At 43.0% G+C, this 25336-nt stretch overlaps 6 protein-coding genes across 6 annotated transcripts; 3 read left to right on the top strand and 3 right to left on the bottom strand.

The window, feature by feature from the left end:
* Positions 1-654: 654 nt before the first annotated feature.
* On the bottom strand, positions 655-5399 carry Bfra_004491 (putative abc transporter protein; the record flags this gene model as incomplete). The annotated part of the gene is made up of 12 exons (XM_037334893.1): positions 655-681; positions 747-2234; positions 2284-3042; positions 3101-3355; positions 3410-3770; positions 3831-3908; positions 3959-3977; positions 4028-4532; positions 4584-4638; positions 4695-4782; positions 4843-4948; positions 5001-5399. 12 exons carry the CDS (start codon positions 5397-5399, stop codon positions 655-657), a joined length of 4140 nt encoding a protein of 1379 aa, XP_037193427.1.
* A 1003-nt stretch (positions 5400-6402) lies between these two features.
* Positions 6403-7361, bottom strand: Bfra_004490 (putative ef-hand calcium-binding domain protein; the record flags this gene model as incomplete). The annotated part of the gene is made up of 4 exons (XM_037334892.1): positions 6403-6578; positions 6635-7186; positions 7243-7261; positions 7320-7361. The coding sequence occupies 4 exons, from the start codon at positions 7359-7361 to the stop codon at positions 6403-6405; spliced, it is 789 nt and encodes a 262-aa protein (XP_037193426.1).
* Positions 7362-8852: 1491 nt separating this feature from the next.
* On the top strand, positions 8853-16070 carry Bfra_004489 (putative polyketide synthase protein; the record flags this gene model as incomplete). The annotated part of the gene is made up of 9 exons (XM_037334891.1): positions 8853-9492; positions 9546-9756; positions 9809-10014; positions 10071-10277; positions 10333-10445; positions 10497-10798; positions 10909-14833; positions 14884-15204; positions 15249-16070. 9 exons carry the CDS (start codon positions 8853-8855, stop codon positions 16068-16070), a joined length of 6747 nt encoding a protein of 2248 aa, XP_037193425.1.
* A 988-nt stretch (positions 16071-17058) lies between these two features.
* On the top strand, positions 17059-19453 carry Bfra_004488 (putative low temperature requirement a protein; the record flags this gene model as incomplete). Its single annotated transcript, XM_037334890.1, has 4 exons — positions 17059-17592; positions 17680-17966; positions 18058-18812; positions 19128-19453. The coding sequence occupies 4 exons, from the start codon at positions 17059-17061 to the stop codon at positions 19451-19453; spliced, it is 1902 nt and encodes a 633-aa protein (XP_037193424.1).
* A 657-nt stretch (positions 19454-20110) lies between these two features.
* On the top strand, positions 20111-21401 carry Bfra_004487 (putative kelch repeat-containing protein; the record flags this gene model as incomplete). Its single annotated transcript, XM_037334889.1, has 2 exons — positions 20111-21049; positions 21291-21401. The coding sequence occupies 2 exons, from the start codon at positions 20111-20113 to the stop codon at positions 21399-21401; spliced, it is 1050 nt and encodes a 349-aa protein (XP_037193423.1).
* Positions 21402-21779: 378 nt separating this feature from the next.
* On the bottom strand, positions 21780-22255 carry Bfra_004486 (uncharacterized protein; the record flags this gene model as incomplete). Its single annotated transcript, XM_037334888.1, has 2 exons — positions 21780-21996; positions 22062-22255. The coding sequence occupies 2 exons, from the start codon at positions 22253-22255 to the stop codon at positions 21780-21782; spliced, it is 411 nt and encodes a 136-aa protein (XP_037193422.1).
* Between the last annotated feature and the right edge of the window lie 3081 nt (positions 22256-25336).

Here is a 25336-nt window from a genome sequence, read left to right as displayed (position 1 = left end):
AATGTAACTGTAACTACCTAGATTTCCACCAAGCCCCTCTCAACCGGAATTAAAAACCAACACAATGTTTTACTTTGCAACCTAAAGTTTTTATGAGTCGACCAAGTATTCGACAGCTTCGCCTTTCCGTATCTCTCGGCTCCAGGGCCCGAGCCGTGATGCAGCTTTACCGATGCCTAATCTCGTCTGCCGTTTGCACTTTGGGAGTGGCAGTGCACATAAGCCTCGTTGATCCCGTGACTGTCGTGTATTGTCTGGTGTTTTGTTGCATGTCTGAATTTGAGATTATCTCAAATTATTTTGAATCAACTTTCGAGTGAAGACAGGCAGATATTACATCACGTGAGAAGTTTCAAAATCCTTCTCAGAATTCACGCATTCTTTACCCATAAAGTTGGGTCGCAGATAGGGATGGTTTTTGATATTTACAATTTCTATAGGAGATGGATTGTAACCGGAATCAATGATGGGATATTGATATCACGTTTTCAAACTCGTACTACTCATGGGGTGAAGATTTCTCAGTCTCTGAATTATATCTAACAAACACCTAACACGCCTAATACGCCAAAGGAGCCAAACTTGAATACTCCGTCCCATCCGCAGAAATGAATTTCAATATGACAATGAGACAAACAAAAAGTATCTCCCATTCTATCGATCTAAAGCTTGCGCTTGACACTACAGTTCATGGTTAGCCTTCACCCTAGAATGTATATTTCCAATTAGACCATAAGAAAACATACCATCTGCCAATATAATCCCCTCATTCCCAATAAGCGTCCATGGCTTCCTCTTTCCACCACATTTCCTCCTTCTCCTAGGACAAAAATGACATCTGCATTCTGAACAGTCGCCAATCTATGCGCAACAACAATCATGGTTCTCCCCCTCCCGGTCTTTTCGAACACAGCTTGCACACTTCTCTCAGTCTCAGAATCTAGATTAGATGTTGCTTCATCTAACAACAACAATTTTGGATTTCGAATCAAAGCGCGTGCAATAGCAATGCGTTGTTTCTGGCCACCCGATAGTGCGACTCCATGAGCGCCTACGGCAGTATTGTAACCTTCGGGAAGCGAGGATATAAATTCATGGATCTCTGCGTCGCGACAGATTTGATGGAGTACGGTGTCTGATACTTCTTCTTCTTCTGAGACACCCAGGAGAATGTTGTCGCGGATCGAACCTTCAAATAAGGAAGGTTCTTGCGCAACCAACGAGATGAACTTGCGGTATTCTTCAAGAGAGATATCATTGATATTCGTGTCCTGATACATAATTTGACCACTATGGATTTGGTAAAATCGCTCGAGTAGAGATATAATACTTGTTTTGCCGCAACCAGATGGCCCAACGATGGCTGCAAATTGCCCTTTCTCAATAATCATGTCGAGTCCATTGAGCACCGGAACATCACGGGTAGGGTACTTGAAAGAGACATTCTTGAGCTCAATTTTGACTCCGCGAGAGCTTTTCTCCGGATCGTGAGCATCTGCAAAGTCATAAAGCACTGACTCATTATCGGTTTTATCTTCGGGTCTCATGCCATGGATACGATCTGCTGCTGCAAAAGCTTGCGCCACATTTGGTCCGAAACTTAGAGATTGGCCTGCGGTGGTACTACCTTGTACAACAGCTAAGTATACAACTAAGTAATTAAAGGGTGTATACTCATGGTCCGCCAGAAGCTGGCCGCCATACCAGAGAACAAATGCCATGCATAATATAGCGATGCTATCGCTCATTGCGAATATAAAGGTTGAGAATCTAGCTTTCCGGAAAGCTTTCTTGGTATAATTTCGTAAGAGTTTTTCGTATCGTCCACAAATCTCCGATTCGAGAGTTAGAGCTGATACTGTCCGAAACGCACCAATAGATTCAGTAGCGAATTTTGAGCTCTCAGCAAATACTTCGTTGTTCATTTTCTCGAATTGGGTTTCATATCGAAGTCGGAAGAATCCTGCGGCTAGAATGATGGGCATCGTCGTCACCACGGTCAATAGAGTGAGTTTCCATCCAAAATAAAAGGACATTGCCACAGATCCAAATATGTTAAACATAGAGATGAGCACGATTGCCATGTTGATTCCGAGTAACTGCTGAAGTTGAGTAGGATCACTCGCCATTCTAGCTGTCAAACTACCCACAGAGTTCTCCTCTTCATCATAGTATGACACAGGCTTTGAGAGCACGTTCTGAAAGTATTCTTGGCGATATGTAGCTGTGATATTCTGACACTATTGTTAGTCATTGAAGTAGCCAATAACGGATAAAACTTACGAATGTGACCGTATTTGAAGACCATCCGAGGGCATAATAACTGAGACCCACACTGATGGCCAACAACGTAAACATGAAGCACCAGTAATTGGTCTGAACTTGGAGAGCTTGTCCCCATAAATTGAATAGCGATATGAGTTTTGCAAATAGAAATGCATGTAATGGAAATGAAGCACCGGCGCCCAAAGAGCTTAGAAACATTATTGTATACCATACCCATCGTGGCTTTTGTTCCCAAAGAAAAAGTATGAAGCTTCCCACGGGAGTTTTTGGCTTCGCTACAGGGGACCCCATTTCCAAGCTGGACGATGCTTCTGCCACATCAAGACTGATTCTTTCAAATGTTGGTGAGTCTATTTTTCGTTTCTCCGGATCGCTAGGGGTATCGATTTCTTTCTTAGGAAGCTCACCATTTCCCAGCTGTTGAGCATTTGCAAGTGCCCAATATGGACCATTCAAATCCATTAACAGCTGTTCATGAGTTCCCTGTTGTACTACCTGACCTTTCTTCATGACGACGATATTGTCAGCCTTAATGACGGTAGATAGTCGATGCGCTATTGTGATCGTAGTTCGGTTCTTGGAGACTTTGTCCAGTGCAGCTTGAACTATTCTTTCACTTCTGACGTCGATGGCGCTCGTTGCTTCATCAAGAATCAATATCTTTGGCTGCTTAACAATACTTCTTGCAATTGCCAGTCTCTGTCGTTGACCGCCACTGAGTTTTATCCCAGAGTCGCCTACAATTGTTTCATATCCCTATGAAAGTTAGAAGCCTTTTCAAATAGATGAATCATGATTTCATGGCTAGCATTACCTCTGGAAGTCGTTTAATAAATTCATCTGCGAATGCCTCCTTGCAAGCTCGTCTCACTAATTTCCTTTTCTTTTCGTAGGATTCATATTCCCATTTAGTACCTATCAGACCATATTCTACGTTTCTGTAAATAGTAGTATTGAATAAAAATGGTTCTTGCTGAACAAGTCCTATTTGTGACCTCCACCATTTCAGGTCAATCTCATGTAATTTTCGGCCGCCGACAGTGATTGTACCATTTCGGAAGAAAAGTGTCTTGCGATTTATCAGTGGTGATCTTTAGGCATTTTTTTATGTTTTGAAACTTACAATGGCATTATCCGTGAGGTTTCCATCAAGCTCATACCACCTCTCAATCAACCCGACGATGGTACTTTTCCCTGAGCCAGATGCTCCGACAATAGCTGTCAACTTTCCGGCAGGAAATCGAACACTGAGATTGTCAAGCACCTTAACATCATGCCTCAGAGGATAGGCAAAGTTGACATTCTCAAGAACGATATCTTCCCTGGAAGAAACATCTGGCGCCTTGACACCATCCGTTTTCGGCTGTGGAGCATCAATGATACTAAAAAGGATACCCGCAGCACCGGCGGCTTGTGCGGCAGCAGTAATGGGGGCTGCTATACCCCCAATAGACATTACAATAGTCATTATAGACGATAAAACGCTGAAGTTATTGATTAATGTCATATATCAAAGTGAGGAATGGTGATTAATGAGAACGAACATAATTATAGTTGAGACGCTAGCAATTTCGGATTCTAGGTACAATTTGATTGCGAACCAAAATGACATTGCAAAAGTACTATTATGTTTGTAAGTATAAATTCTCATGAGTGTGTGGAGGAGGCTTACGCATGAATTGCAAAAAATACTAATTTCCGGTCAGTATGGATAAAAAAAAACAGGTTTTTGAGGGCATACCAGGAGCTTGCTGAATTGCTACTAAGGGAGACATAAGTAGACCTCGCCGCCGAGATTCTTGTACCCATGCAGCATATCTCTTTGCCATTTTCCCTTCAGCTTCACAGGCGACAACCATCCTGATCGAACTGAAAACTTCACTCGCAATAGAGGATGACACTTGGTCAGCTTCCTCGACCTGCTTCAGCATCTTTACCAATCGCGGAATGGTGTATGAATAAAATGCAATGATAAAAATCAAGCCAATGCTGGTCACAAGCGTGAGCAGCCAATTGAAGTAGAATGCAACTATCAAAGCCGAGAAAATTAAAGAAACGCTTTGAAGAAACATAGAAAGCTTTTCTGAGATACCAAGTTGGAGTATATTAGCAGTAATGGTGATGATGGATGCTGTTTGCCCTGATGGTAAGGTATCAAGCACCGAAATGGGTTGACGAAAGAGGGCATTGAGATACGCTATTCGCATTGATGCGGATATTCGAATGCTCACCATCCGGAATCCCAGCTATAAGAGTGTTAGGAAACTTTCGAGTATCTATATGTGTAAACCACTCACAACAGCGATGTAATCGAGGAGAAGCCTCCCTAAGAACAGGTAGAGCATGTAAATTCTGTACAGTTGCATTAGTATCTACCATCAATCCTCTTCACACATGCTGCTACTCACACATTTTGATCGATAGCTTCAGTGAATACCTCTTTTGTTTCATCCGAGTTGGGATTATAAAACCCACTGAAGTCGCCAACCAGTGAACCTAGAAATACACTCAACACTCCAAACAGTCACCAGACAAACGGTAGTTCATAGTTCTTACCAAAAACAACATTCATGAGAGGTAATGTGATACCAGTGAACACTGAAGCACCACCTGCTGCAAGGAGGAGTAATTTGTCATTACTATTTGTGTAAGAGAATATTCGCTGTGGAGGATTTTAGTCATGTGCAGAAGCCCAGTATGAGGTGAATACTCACCCTAAAATGAGACAAAGCAAGCCTATACTCTGCGCTGATATAGGGCGCCTTAGTCTTTGGTGGAGGATCAATAACTTCGACGTTGCCATTGTCTATTTGTATACCTTCTTCTTCTGGTAGTAAAGGTTCCTTTGCTGAAGTTGGCCATTGCGTTGGTGAGGTAGGTGAATCAAAGTCTCCAGAATGCGGGGAGAGAATCTCTTCCATTAAAGCATCTGTTTGCAATGGAGCTCCATGGAACTTGTGAGTCCGTTTTACCATCCCTATACTCGATAGCGACGGATCAGTCTTCTCACCATCTTCATAGCCTACCTCCACATCTGATAACAAAGGCACATCTGATTGAGAGAACTTTGGTGGAGGCGATGATGACGACCTGCTATCAGTGTTCCCCGCCATCTTTGCTTTCTGAGATGTAAAGTTTCCATAAAGATTCTCATGACAGCATCACCTCTTTCGGGGTGGCAAATCGGAATCACTCAATGTCTACATAAAGTTTCTTGTTTCGAAATTGCCCCGCTCTCTCATTGTAAGCCTGACTAGGTCTCAGGAGAAGAAATTAGAGATTGATGGTGGAGTCAGAAATAGACCTCATATCCGTGCATATGGAGAACCCTTGGTCTGACCGCGGGTCCTGAACGCTATAGCACACGGCTTAATTGGTTAATATTGAAACATGATACATGACAGTAAATCTCGCCAGAATTTGTTCTGATAGGAAATGAACGCAATTGATTGTGTTAAGGTTGCTGCCAATCTCCTGACGGTTCCATTGAATAATCATTGCAGGGGGTCCGATTGTGTATGTGAAATCCTTGATCTATAAGATCGACTATTACTTGGTTAGATTCAAACAAGGTCAATTGTAGTTGTTTCTTCCTTTGACTTGGCGTGACAGAATATAGGCGGAATTGTTGCATAGTACCCTCGGCTAAGGTCCCCTTCAAAATGTGAGAATCCTGAAACTTGAGATCATCTAGCATGAAACCGTTTCTTGGCCATTCTGAAGAATGAAATGCACATGAAGTTACTCCTAGTAGTTTCATAGAGCCAGGTATGAGGATGACGTATGTAAGTTCAACGACAAGGATGGTTGTTCTGTCGAACGATAGACAGTATACCAGTGCAGAGACATTACAAGTGAACATCCTGCTATTTAATAAAATAAATTTGTATACTATAAATATAATAGTCGTAATAACGCCTTTGATCCTGCCAGGTCGCCTCTACATTTGGTATCGTGTAATAATTAAACTTTTTGTAATGAAGAAAAAAGTGTCCGGTCTACGATCCGGCAATCCCAACCTCCACAGCATGCGTGAGGCCTGCTCACTGCAAGGGTGCAAGACCTTCTGTCAGGTATTTGACATAAATGTGCCAATGCATTGTCTCCTCTCATACCTCACAAAAGACCAATACTCGAGCCCATTGTGCGTATTATGTTGCCCAGCTCTCGGACTGTCTCTGGATCTCTGGGTAATGTATGGCCTTTTCCATGATCAAAGAGGTACGCATTGTCCATGTCGCATACATTGTAGAGCGAAATACATCCTGCAAGATATGGGTCTAACGAGCCAACTAAATCAAGAGTTAGATAATGTTTATGGTACCATTTGAGAATTTGTTAGACTTACTGATGTGAACGGTCGGAATGGTGATTGTCAAATCGGTTTCATCCGCAAGAACAATTCCGTCAAATTGTGGTGTCATTGGAGGCCACCCGGCAAAGAATATAGCACATTTGAACATTGGTGTTCTTCCCTCGACTTCGAATCTTTTTTGTTCATGCAACAACAGCGTCCCTGCAACTGTGGCACCCTCTGAGTATCCAATGATTCCATCGAAAGGTCCTTCTTCTTGCATAATATCGTACAAGTACTCCATGGCGTCTTGTGCACTCTCATCACCATAAGTGCCATCGGCATTTGGGACAGGAACTGCGGAACCAATTCCACCTCTTATCAGTTCTCGCATTTGATCTTCTGCAGTGGCACCTTTGGGAAAGTTTCGAATGCGATCAAGAAGATCGCTTCCCCCTTCTTCTGTGTTACCAGGTTTTATGAATCGATAATGTGGCCCAGGACCGAAATAATCTTCATATCCTTCGGGAGGAAAGGCGTCAACTGGACCATGAGCGAAGAATAATTCGGCAGTCTCATCAGACGCCAATTCCTTAATGAGAGGAGCTATTTTAAAAGTAAGCATGATTCACATGTTAATGAGGACTGCCGAGGATACACACCAAGCTGCACTCTAAATTTCTGCGTAAGGTCAGCTTAAGCACCAAGTTTGCAAGCGATGTTGAGAGATTGTACTTACATCTGAGCTTCCATATGCTCCGCAAAGACATAAAAACTTCATGGTTGAGAATGTTTGAGGATGATTTTGGGAAGGTTGATATTCTGAAGTCTGATATCGAGGGGTTCAATATTATATTAACCGTAGAAATGACGAGTAGATTATTGCAAATATAAAGTTTGATAGAGGTCTTTATCCGGGGTTTATGAAGTTCCTTAAGCTTTTAAGAATGGAAGATCTGGTCAAGGATCTATATTGCTTCACAGCTAGGGAACCCATCCGACTTCTGGAGATCTCCATATTGAAACTTGGATAATACAAACCTCCCTTCAAATCACGTCTGCCATCTTGGAACAAGTTTAAGATGATGTGCACAGACGGAAGGAACTGGGGGTGTAATCTCGACCGAGTCGGATATTGTGGATATCTTGCATCTTTGGCAAGTGATTGGATAGGAGACTCTTCACTAATGAATCTTAGTTCGTTTCTTTTCGATAAGAGACCATGGGTAAGAATTCTGGGTATAGATTCACAGATTATATGGGGGTTTTGAGGATGGAGGTGAGGGAATTACCGGTCGATCAGGAACACTTGAGTCGAAGAAGGTTGGTGGGCGTGAGGGGTTTGTGTGATTGTGGCTGGAGAAATGATACGCCACACCAACAACCACAGACACAGTAAAGGCAAATGCACTTTTTCTGCTCGAGTCTGATCTCAAGTCCTTTTGGATGTTTCGAAATGAGGTTCAGTGCACAACATAACGTCCAGTCAGAAGCGTAAGATACATGGACTGACTTGCCAGGTGTGCACTAATCGCCGGTTTCACCGACCTTATTTAAAAGGTAACCTGAATCAGAAAAGGAAGTATGTGCTTCAGCTTTGTTTTTGTCTGCATTCCTGTTTCATGCCTCTTTCCCCGTGTTCACGGTTTGTGGTGTAGCTAAGATTTAGGCCCAGCTGTTGGTCGATGCTTCGTTTATCATTGTTGATGGATCATGCTCACCATACCTCTTGGAACGAGGCGTTGAAAGTACATGCTACGATCGATTCTTGGTTATGGAATGAACGACGACAGATTCCATTACCGGGTGCAGACCAATGCATTATGGGGATGATGTGATGTGATGCAAACCCTAGCACGCTTTGAAGGGTTTAAACACCAGAGCCTGGCGGGTTTAACCTCCTCGTTTCCGCCACTGTATCATTCCATATGATAAACATGAATCGTCAATTAGATGGGATGAAAGGCCAAGATTTGATTGACACGGTTTGTGCAATACCACCCGCTATGAACATGGGATGGCAGCCGTGCGAGATTTTATCCGTTTGCATACCCGACACTTGACCGGGAACTCAAAGCTCATATTTCCCATCATTCTAGCTATCATTTGAAACACGACCATGTCTAAGTGAAGATTAGCTTGAACTGGCCCAAAAAGAAATTGACAAATCACTTCAGCGCATAACATAGCAAAAACCATTTACATATTCTTGTGATCCTTATTTTACAATGTTATTGTAATACCAGACGGCTTTAAACACAACAAAAAAGATATGGCGCCTTCAGCGACCACCTGGAACACGCCCCAGGAGGGCACAAATGGTGCAGTTGAGGAAACGGTATTAGAGCAGACGTTCGAAGCTGTTCCAGGAGAAAGCGACGATGCGCCTGAAGTCAAGGCCTTCAAAGACATTTATTCTCAAGCTTTTAAAGATGGATACATCTCGGGATATAGCCAACCCCAACTTGCAAAGCAGATACCAATAGCAATCGTTGGAATTTCATGTCGGCTGCCAGGAAATGTTAGCACTCCGGATGAGTTTTGGGAGCTCTGTTCGAGAGCTCGAAGCGGTTGGTCAGAAATACCGAAGGAGAGATTTGATACCGCAAGCTTCTATCATCCAAACCCAGGAAAGGCGGGCTGTTTTAATGCATCTGGCGGAAATTTTCTCAAAGAAGATGTAGGACTCTTTGATGCGCCATTTTTCAGTCTTACTGCCCAGGAAGCTACTTCGATGGATCCCCAGCAACGAATTTTACTGGAATGTACTTTTGAAGCTTTGGAGAGTGCAGGTATTCCGAAACATGAAATTGTTGGGAAGGACGTAGGTGTATTTGTTGGTGGCTCATTCTCAGAGTACGAATCCGCATCATTTGTGGACACCGATAGTATTCCTATGTACCAAGCTACAGGTAAATAATCTTTCCTTGGCCACATATTCTGCTTTACTGAATAATCAAACTAGGATGCGCTTTTGCTATGCAGTCGAATCGTATTTCTCATTTCTTTGATTTACGAGGGCCTAGTTTCACTATGGACACTGCATGCTCTTCGAGTTTGGTTGCCTTACATCAAGCTTGCCAGAGTATTCGGAATGGAGAATGTAAATCAGCTATCACCGGTGGATGCCATCTCAATATGCTACCAGAAAATTGGATTTCAATGTCAAATTCTCGGTGAGTCTGCCATAACTCCACAGCATTTTGGGACCCCATCTAATATATACAGATTATTTTCCGATGAAGGGAGATCTTTCTCTTTCGACAGCCGAGGCACTGGTTATGGACGCGGTGAGGGTTGTGGTTTGGTTGTCTTAAAACCTTTAGAGCAAGCTCTTAAAGACAACGACAACATCAGGGCCGTAATAAGAGGAAGCGGCATCAATCAAGATGGTAAAACTCCTGGAATAACTATGCCTAACGGTTCTGCACAAGGTAAGTTTTGAAAGAATTCCAATTGACACTACCATCCGAAATGTTAACCGGATTAGAATCGCTCATGAAATGGGTTTACGAAAGTGCCGGTATCGACCCAAAAGACACAGGTTACGTGGAAGCTCACGGAACCGGTACCAAGGTTGGAGATCCTATAGAAGCTACCGCTCTGTATAATGTATTTGGAGAAGGCAGAAATGCCAGAAACCCTCTCTTCATTGGGTCCGTGAAATCAAACATTGGACATCTTGAAGCTGCTTCTGGTGAGTGTCACTTGGCTATCCTAAATTTCCCAAAAAGCTAAGAACTATATCGCAGGTATTATATCGATAATCAAGACAGCTATGATGCTTGAAAGGGGCTTTATCTTGCCTAATCACGATTTCAAGACGCCTAATGAGAATATACCCTTTTCAAAATGGCATTTGAAGGTTGGTCATAGATCACTTATAGTAGACTGAACCAATGCTGATCTTTGATAGGTTCCGATCAGTCAACGTCCATGGCCAAGAGCAAAGAAGTTTGCTAGTGTAAATAACTTTGGTTTTGGAGGTACAAATGCACATGTTGTTTTAGAACGAGCTCCTTTCATAAATAAGCTTGAGCCTGAATCTAGCGAGAAAGCGTTGCAAGGCAGAAGACTCATTGCCTTGTCTGCTAACGATAAAGGAGCTCTAGAGGCGCTCATGAAGAACATCGGAATCTATTTAGAAAGAAGACCAGAATTCTTTCAAAATGGTTTGATGAGTAACGTTGCTTACACACTTGGAGAACGAAGATCTCTGTAAGTACTCATTCCATTCATCTAGTATCTATCCAAGATGTCTCATTTGAGCTACATTGGTTTTATTTCGAGAAGATTGGCAGCACTGGTACTAACTTGATAATGCTTAGACTGCAATGGAGAGTAGCCATTCCAGCTACATCATCCTTCGAACTCATACAAGCACTCAACTCTGGGAAGCTTGCTCCAATGAGAGAGATCGAGCCACTGCGTATAGGTTTCATATTTACCGGACAGGGTGCTCAATGGAATGCAATGGGCCGGGAGCTTTATGAACATTATCCGGTCTTCGCTACATCCCTAGATGCTTGTGACAAATGCCTCGTTTCATTTGGGGCTCCTTTCTCCCTCATCACTGAACTAAATAAAGATGCCACAACATCGCTTATCAACGAAGCTCATATAAGTCAACCTGCATGTACAGCTATTCAGTTGGCCTTGACTGATTTATTAAGAAGTTGGAACATAATTCCAGCAGCCGTCGCTGGTCATTCCAGTGGTGAAATTGGAGCGGCATACGCAGCTGGAATCTTACCGCTCGATTCCTGCATGGCTATTGCATATTACAGAGGTCTAGCGACTGTTGGATTAAGGAAGAAGTTTCCAGATCTTCGAGGATCAATGATGGCTGTAGGCTGTACTAAGGAAGAAATAGAGCCACTCATCGATCAACTTAGCGCAAAGACAGCTCGTATAGCTTGTTTCAACAGTCCGTCTAGTTTGACTATCTCAGGAGACGAGCCGGCAATCGACGAACTTCAAGCATTGATGGAACAGAAACAAATGTTCAATAGAAAGCTACAAGTTGATGTGGCTTACCATTCTCATCATATGAGCTTGGTCTCAAAAGATTACCGCAGCTGCCTTCAGTCTCTTGCTCCACCCCAAACTTCAAATGTCAAATTTCATTCTTCATTACTTGGTCATCTTGTTGAGGGGTCGAGACTTGAGGCCCAGTATTGGGTAGATAATCTGACACAAGCGGTTCGATTCTCTGAAGCTTTGACGGATATGTGTGCACCAGGTGATGGACACAAAACTAGTGTGAATATGCTAATTGAACTTGGGCCTCATTCAGCTCTCGCTGGCCCAATCAAGCAGATTTTAAAGGCTTGCGGAAAGGATGCAATGAAAATTCCTTATGCATCTGCGCTTGTGAGAAAGAAGGATGCTGTAGAGACGGCAATCGATTTAGCTTCAACCTTATTCACGAAAGGCGCATTTCTTGACCTTGGCGCCATTAATATTACTCCCCCTCTTAATCCTCCTTCATTACTGATCGACATGCCTCGATATCCCTGGAACCACACAACAAAATACTGGCATGAACCACGCTTGACTCAGAAACACAAGAGTCGCACAGCTCAACGTCATGATCTCCTAGGTACCCTGGCCAATTACTCGAATGATTTGGAGCCAACTTGGAGAAATATCCTTCGAATCGATGATGTTCCATGGCTTCGACACCATAAAATTCAATCCCTAACACTTTTTCCTATGTCTGCTTTCATTGAGATAGCAATCGAAGCGGCATCGCAGAAAGCAGCATCTAATAATATTCAGTACGACAACTTCGAGCTTCGCAATGTCTCGGTCACCAAGCCCCTTATGCTTACTGAAGAACCTGTCGAAATTACTCTTCAGCTACGTTCCCGTACACCAGAAAGTTGCGCTTCTGATATTTGGGACGAGTTCAAAGTTCATTCGTGGGCTGCTAATAAAGGATGGACCTTGCATTGCCAGGGGATAGTAGCCACTAGACTAGGCAATCACGATCTTGGACATGAGATGAAATCAAGCATCAGAAAGATTACTGAAGCAGCAACAAGCACCATCAACAAATCCGAATTATACGATTCGCTTTCAAATATTGGTGTTTCATATGGATCGAGTTTCCAAGGTATGAATGATTGCTTCGCTTGTGAAGACGCCTCCATGGCACATGTCGTGGTTCCGGACACCAAGCAAGAAATGCCAAAGGAGCATCAAGAAGATATGATAATTCATCCAGCATTACTAGAGCAAGTCATCGAGATGTATTGGCCAATCATCGACGCCGGAAAGACTTCACTGGATACCGTCTATTTGCCTTCATCTGTTGGACAAATCACTGTTTCCCGAGAAATAACCAAACTCATGAGAAGTCCGGGTACATCTCTTCGGGCCTTCTGTGAGGGTACCTTTCCATCTGGTTACCCCAAGCCCACCAATGTCTCAATGTTTGCCGTGGAAAATGATCTATCAGAAGCTCCACTGATTACAATTCGCGATTTAACAGTTTCGCCAATCGTAGAAACAAGTTCAAACTCAGAGAATGAAATGCACAGGGAGCTTTGTTACAAACTGGATTGGGAGCCTGCATTTGAGTCAATCTCTACTGAACAAAATGGTGCCTCAAATGGGCTATCAGAGGCGTCCAATGGATCAGTGAATGGTACAACGAATGAAGTAAAAACCCACGATTATTCATCCGAAGGCATCGTCATTATCCATGAGAGTTCGGATGAACAAATAGCCCTCTCAACCAGATTGGCCGAGTCTCTAGAGCATTTGACAGGGAAAAGACCTGAGATGGGTAGTCTATCTCAGGTTGAAACAACCGAAAAGCTCTGCCTTGTCATTTCGGAGCTTGATAAACCATTGTTGTCAACACTCACATGTTCCCAATTCCTTGCGTTACAAAAAGCATTGATTGGATCTCGTGGAGTACTCTGGGTGATCAAAGGAGCATATGGTGATTCATCTAATCCTACGACCAATATGGTCACTGGTTTAAGCAGAAGTATTCGTTCCGAGACAATGCTCAAATTTTCAACCTTAGACTTAGATCCAGAGAGTGCTATTTCTGATGAGAACACGACCGACGCTATTCTCAAAGTCTTCAAGAGTGTTTTCGATCCAGAAGCTGACGCAAGCTGCGAATTGGAATTCATGGAGAAAAAGGGGGTATTTCTCACACCACGTATCATCAATGACTCAGAAATGAACGAATATGTTCACAAACAAACAAAAGATTCTGCTTTGGAATTGACACGATTTGGACAGGAAGATCGACCATTGAAGATGGCCATCTCAGTACCAGGTGTTTTTGAAACCCTTCACTTCATCGATGCATCACTGGAGGAGTACGAAGATAACAAGATTGAGATTGAGGTTAAAGCAATCGGCATGAATTCAGTAGATCTTGCTGCTGTTTCAGGGCATACTGATCATGATGGCTTTGGCTGCGAGTGCAGTGGTATCGTTACAAAGACAGGTAGTCGTGTTACCAACTTTGCCAAGGGCGATCGTATTTCAGGAATTGCAGTATCTCAAGGAGTCTACTCTAGCCGGGCTCTTTTGAATTCATCTTCTGCTTTCAAGATCAATGACGATATATCATTCGAGGTTGGTGCATCAATTCCTGTGGCATTTTGCACTGCATACTATGGTTTGAACGATATCGGACGATTGCTTTCAGATGATACTGTTTTGATTCATGGAGGATCCACTGCATTTGGGCAAGCAGCTATTAATCTTACCCAGAACATGGGTGCTAAGGTTTTTGTAACCGTTGGTAGCATTGAGCAGAAAGATTTACTCAAATCAACGTATGGTCTCTCTGAAAAGGAGATAATCGTAAGCCACAATACTTCGTTCGGGCCGAAAGATCTCCAACAAACATACAGAGGCAGATTTGACATCGTGTTGAATTGTATTCCAACAGATGCAGATACGCTCCAAGAGATATCTTCATGCTTGAGCAACTTCGGGCGCTTCATCAATCTCGCAAAACAAGAAAATCATCCAAAACTTGGAAGCGGAACCAACAGAAGTTATTCTTCCGTTGACTTAATATCTCTGGGCGCTGAGAGGCCTAGAATTTTGAGCGCTGTCCTTTCACGGATCTCTAGCTTCTTGATTCAGGGTTCCATCAAGCCTATCAGCACCACAGTCTTCTCAATTTCGGACATTGAGACAGCGTTCAAGACATTGCAATCAGCAAAATTCGATGGGAAGTTGATCATTGCACCGGGGCCAGATGATTTGGTCAAGGTTAGTTATTCCAAAATACATTGCCATGAAAAACACTAACAATATCACAGGCCACTCCCGCAGATAAAAGAAGCAAGATACTTCGCTCAGATGCCTCATATATTCTCATTGGAGGAACTGGTGGTTTGGGCCGAAGTATGGCTAGATGGATGGTCAGCAAAGGTGCCAAACATCTTGTTCTTGTGTCAAGAAATGGCTCCGTCACTGGAGAAGTTAAAAAGATGGTTGATGATCTCAGTACTGTTGGTGCCAATATTGTAATTCGACGTTGTGACGTGTCGAATAGCGAGGCAGTCAATAATTTGGTCACAAATGAGCTTACAGATATGCCTGAAGTCAGAGGTGTCATCCATGGAGCTATGGTCCTACGAGTAAGTACAATCGTCTAATTATATTTGAATTTAGCTAACAGAAGCAGGATGTTCTATTTGAAAAAATGACGTACGAAGAATATACTTCGGTTATTGAATCTAAAGTCCAAGGTGCTTGGAACTTTCACAATGCTCTTAAATCGCAAGCATTGGATTTTTTCGTCGCTATTTCTTCTGCTGCCGGTGCAGTTGGAAACAGAGGTCAGGCTTCATATGCTGCGGCCAATACATTTCTAAATGCATTTGTCCAATATCGACTCACTCAAGGCTTGTCTGCCTCATCACTAGATCTTACCGCCGTGTCCGACGCCGGATATCTCGCGGAAAACCTCGACGCAGCAGCCGAAGTAAGCAAGAACCTCGGAAGTGACACTATATGCGAAGCAGAAGTATTAGCACTTCTCGGAGCTGCCATTACTGGTCGTTTGGCTAGTACATGTAACAATCACACAATAACGGGAATGCGTATCACCACTCCACCACCTTTTTGGACCAATGATGCCAAATTTAAACATCTACGACTTGCTCACGAAGCCCTTTCATCATCTCTCTCCGATTCTCCATCAGCCAATATATCCTTCAATGCCGCACTTAAGAACGCCACCACAATTGAGGAAGCGCAGGAAGCCGTTACACGAGGATTATTACATATTTTACCTTGTGTTTTGATGTTGGAAGCAGAAGATATGGATGTTACACGAAGCTTATCAAACTATGCATTGGATTCTCTGGTAGCGATTGAGGTGAGGAATTTTATTGCGAGGGAATTTGAGGCCAATCTACAGGTTTTGGAATTGTTGAGCAGTGGAAGTATTGAGATGTTGGCGAGAGGCATTTGTGGAAAGAGCAAACTGTGTAATTTTTAGATGATATCATGAATTTTGGGTTATTAGATGGGCGTGAGGATAGAACCCGGCTGGCTGGGTGTAAATTGTAATCATAGAGTTTAATTTGTTTTTAAGGTTTATTTTTCAGTCGAACTACAATTCAAACCAGTCATCTTCATTTTCCAAGCAATTTTCCTTATCAATACCATCTCATTCTCTTTTCTCTTGGCCATTTGATTGAACGAACCTTAATAGCAGACAGTACAGCCCGAAGTGAGAACAGCAATCATCACGAACAACGGACGTCTCTTCAGACCTCAGGGGCCTGATATTCCTTTCCAGAAGTGACCAATCAAAGTGGATTGAAGGTACCATTCCCTTGTTCCCTCGCTTCCTGTTCTTCTTGATACTTGACCCAACACTCCGGATCCGAACACTAATTCCATCTAATCCGAAGTAACCGTATCTTTTGAGTCTCTTCTGTTCTTTTTTTGGTCACACATAGCTAAAACGAAATCCCAGATACCTAGGCAAAGAGTTCAGAGCAACAAACAAGCAGCTTCATAACTTTCATAGAATAACATCTAATAATTTTTCAACGCCGTATGATATTTCCCCATGGTGGAAACAGGGGATTGAAAGCTAATGCGATTACTAAGCTTGGCGATCAAACGCTTGGTCCTTTTTCCCTTTGCCCCTAGCTTACTGCCTCTCCTCTCATCTTATTAAATGGCTGTGTTTTGATATCAGCTAAAGATGGTCATTTATGTCAATTTTTCGACCTGCTCATCTTCTGCTTTTGTTAGTATGGAATTTGGATGACAATCAATAACGTTGCTTGAGTACTTGATATTTTACTATCTATGAACGCTCTGATTCCATGTGTTTATCGGCCAGCTTCCTTTCAAGCCACAACTTCTCGGTATCAGCAGCCACATAAATACCGGACAGCATCAATCTGTATGAAATACCATACGATACTCGAATCTAAGGTATCTTTTATACAATTCACATACCTACATTGAAGATGTCTACAACCCCAATTTCGCCTGAGACTTCCACTCCCCACAGTCATCACCACAGAGGTCATCGACTTCGCAATTTTATGCTTCCCAATGGCCGAAAAGTGCACATAGCGCCTTCTCCAGAAGAAGCCGATCTCCTTCGTCGACGTCTCAGCACCATAGAAAAAGATCAACCTTTTGATCTCGTAATCAACGGATCTCCTGAACATCTCGACGCGCTTCGAACCGCGCATAGCCATCATGAATCTAAGCGGCAGGCATTAAAAGATAGACATGGTGACGCTTATGATGAATTCGAAAATGTGAAATTAGAACTAGATGTCTTGGGCTCGGAGCTTCATATGTTGACGGATCATTCCGTGGCATTGGATGCGAACTTTTCGAAATATGGGTATAGTGCGCATTTAAGAACTTATGATGATGGGTCAGAACATACCAGTCGGGCGAGCTCATTGTATCACGGGCCTGATGATCATGAAAAGAAAGATTGGGCAGCGGAAAAGAGAAAGGGGAAAATTATGAAATTATATAAAAAGGTAAAGTCTAACAATGATATGAGCATTGAACACTCACTCATTTTGTTTCCTTCCTCGTTGTATCCTAACGAACTAACGACATTTCAGCCTACTGTCAGGCAATATTTTCACCGTGGTTTACTCTGGAGAGCATCAGGAACTACTGAAGTAGCATCATTTGAACTCTTTGTGGACCTTTTATACGTTGGTATTCTCGCTATAAATGGAGATCATGCCGCTGAAAGTCCCACTGGATATGAGCTCCTAAGATTTGTCATAACATTTATCATGAGTTGGAAGATTTGGAGTGATCTAGCTCTAATTATCTCTTGGTTCGAAACCGATGATATAGCTCAAAGAGTCTCAATATTGTTTATCATGGCGTGCTTACTTGGGTGAGTGAAGACGTATATTCATCTGATGCTGTGTTTTATATGCTATCATCGTTGACAGTTGCGCACTTATATTTATGCTAATCTTGGACAGTCTCACCACAAATATGTTGGAAGCCTTCGAAAATTCATACACAATGCTGGTAGCATTCTATTTAACAGCTCGTCTGTTCATGGGCTCATATTATTTATTTCTCGCACGGCTTATACCCATGGTTCGAGGCATGCTGATAGCCCAAGCCATCATTATTCTGGTCCCCAGTATCCTTTGGATAGGAAGCATTTACGTCGATTTACCTCAACGATTCGCCATCATTGCTATTGCCATACTCATAGATTTAACCGGTACGGTAGGTGTAGTAATCCTCGTTCGAGGTTCTAAATTCATATCAACTAGACTGGCCGAGTGGACTGATCGAGTATTTGAATTTTACCCCGCTACAAACATCGAACATAAAACTGAAAGAACAAATGCCTTTGTGACATTGGTCTTTGGCTATTCAGTTGTCGCTATTATCTACCAAAACGCAGCGTCATTTGGGCTAAATGCATTCTTTGGAAAAGCCGTTCTGGGTCTCATTCAAGCATTTGTTTTTAACTGGATATATTTTGATTTGGACGGTACAGATCTATTCACGCATGCTATTCGACGGCATGCAAAGGCTTCTATCATCTGGAGTTTTGCACATTTACCTTTTATTATGAGTTATGTTCTAGGTGGTGCTGCACTTTCTAGACTCGTTGTTGCGAGAGATTGTGGTGATACTTCTCTCGAGAGTCTGACGGAAGCATACCAGGAGAAATCCGAATCTGAAATTTCTCATGGGTTGCGTTGGTTTTATTGTGCTGGTTTCGGGGTTGCACTCTTTTGTATGGGTATAAACTCCCTTCCACTCTCTCTACCGGTGGTGTATGGACTGGCAGGAAACTGCAAAATTCGGCCTGGAAATATCTATTGACACATTGATTCGCATATCTTGGGAATTGTTACAATGTCTCATGAGAGATTAAACAATTAAAAGATAGATTCTGATATCAAGAAATTTCGAGAGTCGAGAAGTGTTCCGTTAGTCCATGCACCCACTGGTGCTCCACATTCCTCCATCCTCTCAACTGACCTTTTCCCTCTAGGTATAATATCAGCTTGCCACATCCATAAAAAAGACCACCACGGCATTCGCCTCGCCAAACGCTACCGCTTGCTCAACCGTCTCATTGTCTGCATAATCCTCATATGTCTTCCTCTCTCGTCCCTAGATTCCCTCAGCCTCATTTCCACCGTCACCGGATTGGTAGTCTGGGTACTCGTGTTGGAGCTTTGGGGCCACAGTTGTCCGGATGAAACATTTTTTGGTGGTGGAAAGAAGTGCGGATATACGGCAAAGCGTAAGATATCGAGGAAGGATTTAGAGGAGAAAGGAAGGATGGGAGAGGTGCTAAGACTCAAGGAGTTGGGTGGTGGGGAGGGGGGCGTTTATGAGGGAAGTTGATGAGAGGAAGGGAGTTGAGTGGATATAATGACTTTGGGAAGATGAATATAGGTTCAATAATTAGAAGTGGTCAGTGATACAACCAATTTTATTCGTTCATTGTATGAATATACAAGGGAACACATGAATGTTTGCTATTACGCATACGCCGTTCTATCGCCGCGACTCTTTACCGATGCATGGGGAGAAAACTATAATTAAAACCTTTCTGCATATCTTGGGTTGCACATCTGATAACTATTGATATCTTGCAGATGCAATGCGATACGAGCTTCACCGAGTCTTCTCTTGGCATCATCGATCCTTGATTCGCAGTCGTATCACCGTTTTTGATATGGCGACCTGCATATGTTCAACAGCAGGATAAAAATGGATTGGTCAATGGTCGATCAATTACGTTACTTAGTTACACGGGATGCAGGTTGTTGAGGGGACGGTAATTGACCAATCGGGAATGTTGAATTGAATTGTGTTAGAATGTAGCGCCAGTTTTGTTTGCTTTATAAGTTCGCTGCTCCTGATTTATATTTTGAAAAGTATATAAACTTATAGTTTGGGAACAGACTTACAAGTCTATCTCTGGGTTTCGTTTTTGAGATTTTGAATCGACGGACATCTTTGGTATACGCTCCAGTACACATCCATCAATCCATCACGATGATTTTCCCCTCCCTTTCACTCTCCACCATTCTCGCACTCTTCACCCTCAGCACCGCTCTCCCACAGTCTCCTACAGACACCAACCTCACCAGTAACCCAGGATCCTGGCACCGTCTCCCATCCATCCCACTCTTTCCCCGTCAAGAACACACAACCGTGTATCTAGACCCCTACGTCTACATTCTAGGCGGTATCATCCCCTCCAATTCCAGCACCAATCCCTATCCCACCACAACCCTCATGCAGCGTTTCTCCCTCACCACCAAAACCTGGTCTCGTGCCGCCGATCTTCCCCTCCCCCTCAACCACGCCAACGCCGCCATCCTCAACGGCGCCATCTATCTCCTCGGCGGTCTCACCCCCTCTTCCACCGGCATCTGGCTCGCCAACCGCTCCTGCTACCGCTACGATCCCAGCAGCAATACCTGGACCCAACTCTTCACCTCCTTTCCCTCCGGTCTCCAAATCGGCGCTGCAGCTGTCGCCCGCCGCGGCAACACCATCTATCTCGCCGGCGGCCTCACCTATCTCAATATCTCCGAAACGTACCAACCCAGCGTCTCCTATTTCACAGCTTATACCGCCGGTTTCGAGAGTTGGACTTCACTTCCTGCGCTCCCGCAGCCGAGAGATCATGCTGGGAGGGGGTTTATCGGGGATAATGGGCCGTTTTATGTTATTGGGGGAAGAGCGTTTGGGCATGATAATGTGGTGGGAACGAATTATATGTATGATTTTCAGCAGGGGGAATGGAGTGAGAAGAAGAGGATGTTGACCCCGAGAGGAGGAGTGGCGAGCGCGGTGGTGGGAGAGAGGATTTTTGTTATTGGGGGGGAGGGCAATAAGGAGAGTGAGAGTGGGGTTTTTGAGGAGAATGAGGCGTATGATACGAGGAGGGATCAGTGGAGGAGCTATGCGCCGATGGATGTTCCGAGGGTATGTTTGCGCCTTTTTTGTTATTGATTTTGGAGAAATCTCGTTCTTGTTTTTTTTGTTTTTGTTTTTTTTTGTTTTTTTTTGTTTTTTTGGTCTTCTTTCCGCCCTGCTCGCTTCGTTTTTGGACTCTCCCCCTTCACTCTCCTGATCTTTCTTCCGAGTTATACTCAAATCCTCTGCAAACTCTCGACTGCAAATTCCATAATAACAATACCTACTAATATCCACTTCCCTCCTCTAGCACGGCACATCCGCAGTAGCCGTTGGAAACAGAATCTACGTTCCCGGTGGAGGATTAACAGAAGGAGGAGATCCCACTGATTACTTTAGTTATTTCGAGGTTCCTTATTGAGTTTGTGATATTGCTCGATATGGAATTTAGTAAGTATGGGATGTGAGAGGCAAAAGGTGGGAGTAATAACCAGGCTTCCAGTTAATTATTTTTGGTAAAGTCTTGCGAATATTTCATGTGATGTAGCGAGAGTGGCGAGGTAGAAACTCGGATACATATGAATGGATTGCTTTAAATACATACATACATACATACATACATACATACATATAATTATTCGTACAGCTATTCATCTCCTTGAAATTCAAATTAAATCCAAATAAATTACACAATAATACATATCAACCGTCTTTGCATTTCCCTCTCTCCTTTCCTCTCTTCTCCCAGCCACTCCCATCCCCTATTCCATCTCTTTCCTCCCCTCCCCTCCCCTCTCCTTCACTTCGTATTAACCCCCACCTCACACGCACTCAACGCCAACGCACAACTTGTAATCTCCCCCGCCCCATCCGCCGTCTTCATACACATTCCAAACGCTCCCACACACGCCACGCTTCCCCACACTCCATTTGTACACACAGTTGCTACTCTCTTTTCCGGGTTCTCCGCATCTCTCTTCGTGGCCGTGTTTGTGCAGGTGGACAGGTTGAGTGCGCTATCGATTTGTTAGTTTTGGATCTCTTTTTCTTCTCCTCATTGTTGAAGAAGGGACACACTTACCAAGCTGCGATCGCGTCATTATCGCCAGATGCGGTTGTCATGCAGGTGTTATAAGTATCGATACACGTGGAATCGACCGTGGCGGTAGAGCAAGACGATGTTTTTGTATTTGTGTCTAGAGGAGCAGGAAGTGCGGTGGTGAGAGCAGCGAAGATAGCGATAGCGGTTTTGAGTTGAGAGATTTTGGTATACATTTTGAGATAGGTTTGACGGTGTGGAACTTATGATATAGATGAAGTTTTGAGAAGAGGGATTAAAGATGTGATGTGATGTAATGTAATGTATTGAGAAAGTTGTCTTGGAGATATTATATCTCGTATCTTGTGTTTGTAAAATATGTAAGAGTAGAAGGAGAAGAGAAGAAAATTCTTTGCTGTTAATCTGATATGATGTGAAAGAATGAACTTCCTATAAGTTAGGAATTCCTCATGATATATATACCCATACCCATGTAGACATACATATTCATCAATCATCCTCTCCCGAGTCCCCATCCATTGCGCATACTTCTCCCCCCCTTTTCCCCTCTGTCCCAGCTCCACCTTGAAGTCATGACAATACACAATACATAACATACTTTCTCACTCTCTTACTCGCAATAGAGTACAAAAAGCCCAGAACATGACATCATACCATACCATACCATACCATAGCATCCAGATGATCACCCATAGCAAAAAATACACTTCCTTCTTCCCTCTAACCTCGCAAACCCATTTCATCTAATAATCCAAGCACGATCGAATGACGAAAGATACCATCTCCTTTCCAGACATACCTAGTATGTCCACTTAGAGTGCATCCAACACCACCACAGCCCTAATAATCAGACGACCCTAATTTTTCCCCTCTCCGCATTATACTTAACATCAATCGCAGAAACCGCGAGAGAGAGAAAAAGACGTCACAGCCTCCAGAATTCTTAATCCCAAGTCCCAAACCTCAAACCTCGCATCGCATCCCAATCCATCCATCACGTTTCACCATCCAAATAATACCACCACGCCATTCCTAAAAATAAAAATAAAAGACAACAAAAGGAAATATACCTCAGTATTAACCTATTATTATTATTCAAACTTGATATCATATATCCACCCCGCCGAGAGAGATCAAGTCTTCCGTTTTCATCAATATCATACAATATATACACCTACTTGGCTAAGAATCTTCCATTCGCATCCCCATCCCCAAATCTCAAAAGTAGCATCCTAACCGAAGTCGATGCGAAAAGCCAGTCCATGCATCTATGCATTCATCCAAAAGCTATACCATCCAAAAGCTATACCATCTAAAAGCTATACCATCCAAATACCATTCCTACCTACCCACCACACCCAAGTAAATCCACATACACATATACATCCCAACTTCTAACTCCCAACATCAGATGAACATGAAACACGAGCTCTGAATCATGCACATGCACATGCACATCCACAACCACGTGCACATCCACAATAAACAACAAACAACGAACAATGACTTCATCATCACGATCCATCTCTTCATTTCTTCAGATCTCAATACCTCCCTATCAAGACCTCAGATCTGCTCCCTCCCTCCCTCTCCAAGAAGCAGAAAAGAACAAGATTACAGCTTCACATTCCATTTTCCTCCCATGATATGATGATATGACATGACATCACATCTTTCTCCTCTTCCATATTTCCCCCTTTCCCTCTTATAATCAATGTAATATAATATAATATTATCACCCACCCCCCACATACCACTATTTCTCTTTCTCTCATCCGCTCATGTTCTTCAACCCTGACATATCTTTCATCCCTCTCCTTCCACTCACTCACGCACACCCTCATCTCTCCTCCTCTCCTCTCCTCTCCTCTCCTCCTCCTCTCCTCCCATCTTTCCACTACCTTTTTAATTCAATTGCCCTATCCCACCTACCTTTCCTTCTCTTTACCAAATATCACCATTCCCTCTACTCATACAATACATTCAAGATCGCAACCACTCATCATAATCTCTCCCGTTTCCCCTCCTCCTTCCACCCACATAATACCCACTTGAGCTATGCGGTGGGATCCATATGGGAATTGCCGGAGAGGCTTAAGACATATCAGACACAAGAAGCTTCCGAACTAGTCAGCCATTCAATCAGATCATTAATCCCCGATCTCTTTAAGAAGAAAGAGAAAAAGAAATCCGTACTAGAACATTTACACTATAGGAGAACACAATTTCACACTTCGCACTTCGCAAATCAGACATTTAATAGCAACATGTACAACGACAGTGACTGAAATCGTTCAGACAAATGTCATCCATTCTATTCCTGTCTTGACTGGCGAAAGTCATTATCTTAACAGTTCATCCCCAACTAACCTTTCATCTTCCCATCCATCCATACATCCCCAGACCTGCCACTCTTTCATACGTTCCAAAATCCAAGTAATGTAGTAGGCCCAAAAGTCCAAAAATCGCAGCGCCCAAGTAATTTGTGCTATCTCATCCTGTCCATACAAAATTTCTGTCTGTCCAACTTTCAAGTTTCCCATTCCCAATTGATTCAATCAAAGACGATCGAACATTGAAATTTGAAATGGTTTTCAAGAAGGCGAGATAGTAATAGAAACCCCAAGATGAGAGCGGGTATAATCAAGTAACGCCTTCTTCTACTCTTTCGTAGAATCAGTATCTCCCATGTTCCATATCATCGCCCACCCATAAAATCCGAATTTGATTTTTTCACCCGGATATTGCAGTTTCCCATCCGCTCCATACCAGAAATGCAAAAACCCCTGTTAACTCCTCGACGCACGAGAAACGTACGCTTCACTTTTTGTATAAGAGAGAAAAGTGCCATATTGGCCACTTTATTTATTCAATGTAATAAGATATTGAAAATACGTCAAATAATTGACGAGTCCAAGAAGAAGAGGAAATATAGATACTGTGAAGTGAAGTAAAACGTAAAACGCCAACCAGTTTTCTAATAGAACACGTGCCTCGTGGATAGATAGATGAGAAGCAGGGAAGAATAGGTATGCTCGAGAAAAGCTATTAAGTAACAGAGAGCGAAGTTCGGTCTCAATCGGATTTTTATAACACTTCGGGTGTAATATCGCTAAAAATTAATAAAAAAAGAAGAGATCTTCGTGACCAGAGAAAAATGAACTTTCAGAGGCTGTACTCTTGTGGAAGAGTCAGTTGCAGGTAAATTATGAGAAAGGTCAAACCCTTGTTGCGATTGAAAAAGTTTGTCGCAAATGTTCTCGAGAAAGCATATCGTAGATTGTCAAAGTAATTCG

This window comes from Botrytis fragariae, assembly GCF_013461495.1.
Source record: "Botrytis fragariae strain BVB16 chromosome Unknown tig00000050, whole genome shotgun sequence".
NCBI lineage: Eukaryota > Fungi > Ascomycota > Leotiomycetes > Helotiales > Sclerotiniaceae > Botrytis > Botrytis fragariae.
The sequence above is the reverse complement of the archived record's forward strand: the minus strand, read 5'-3'. Positions and strand labels throughout refer to the sequence as shown.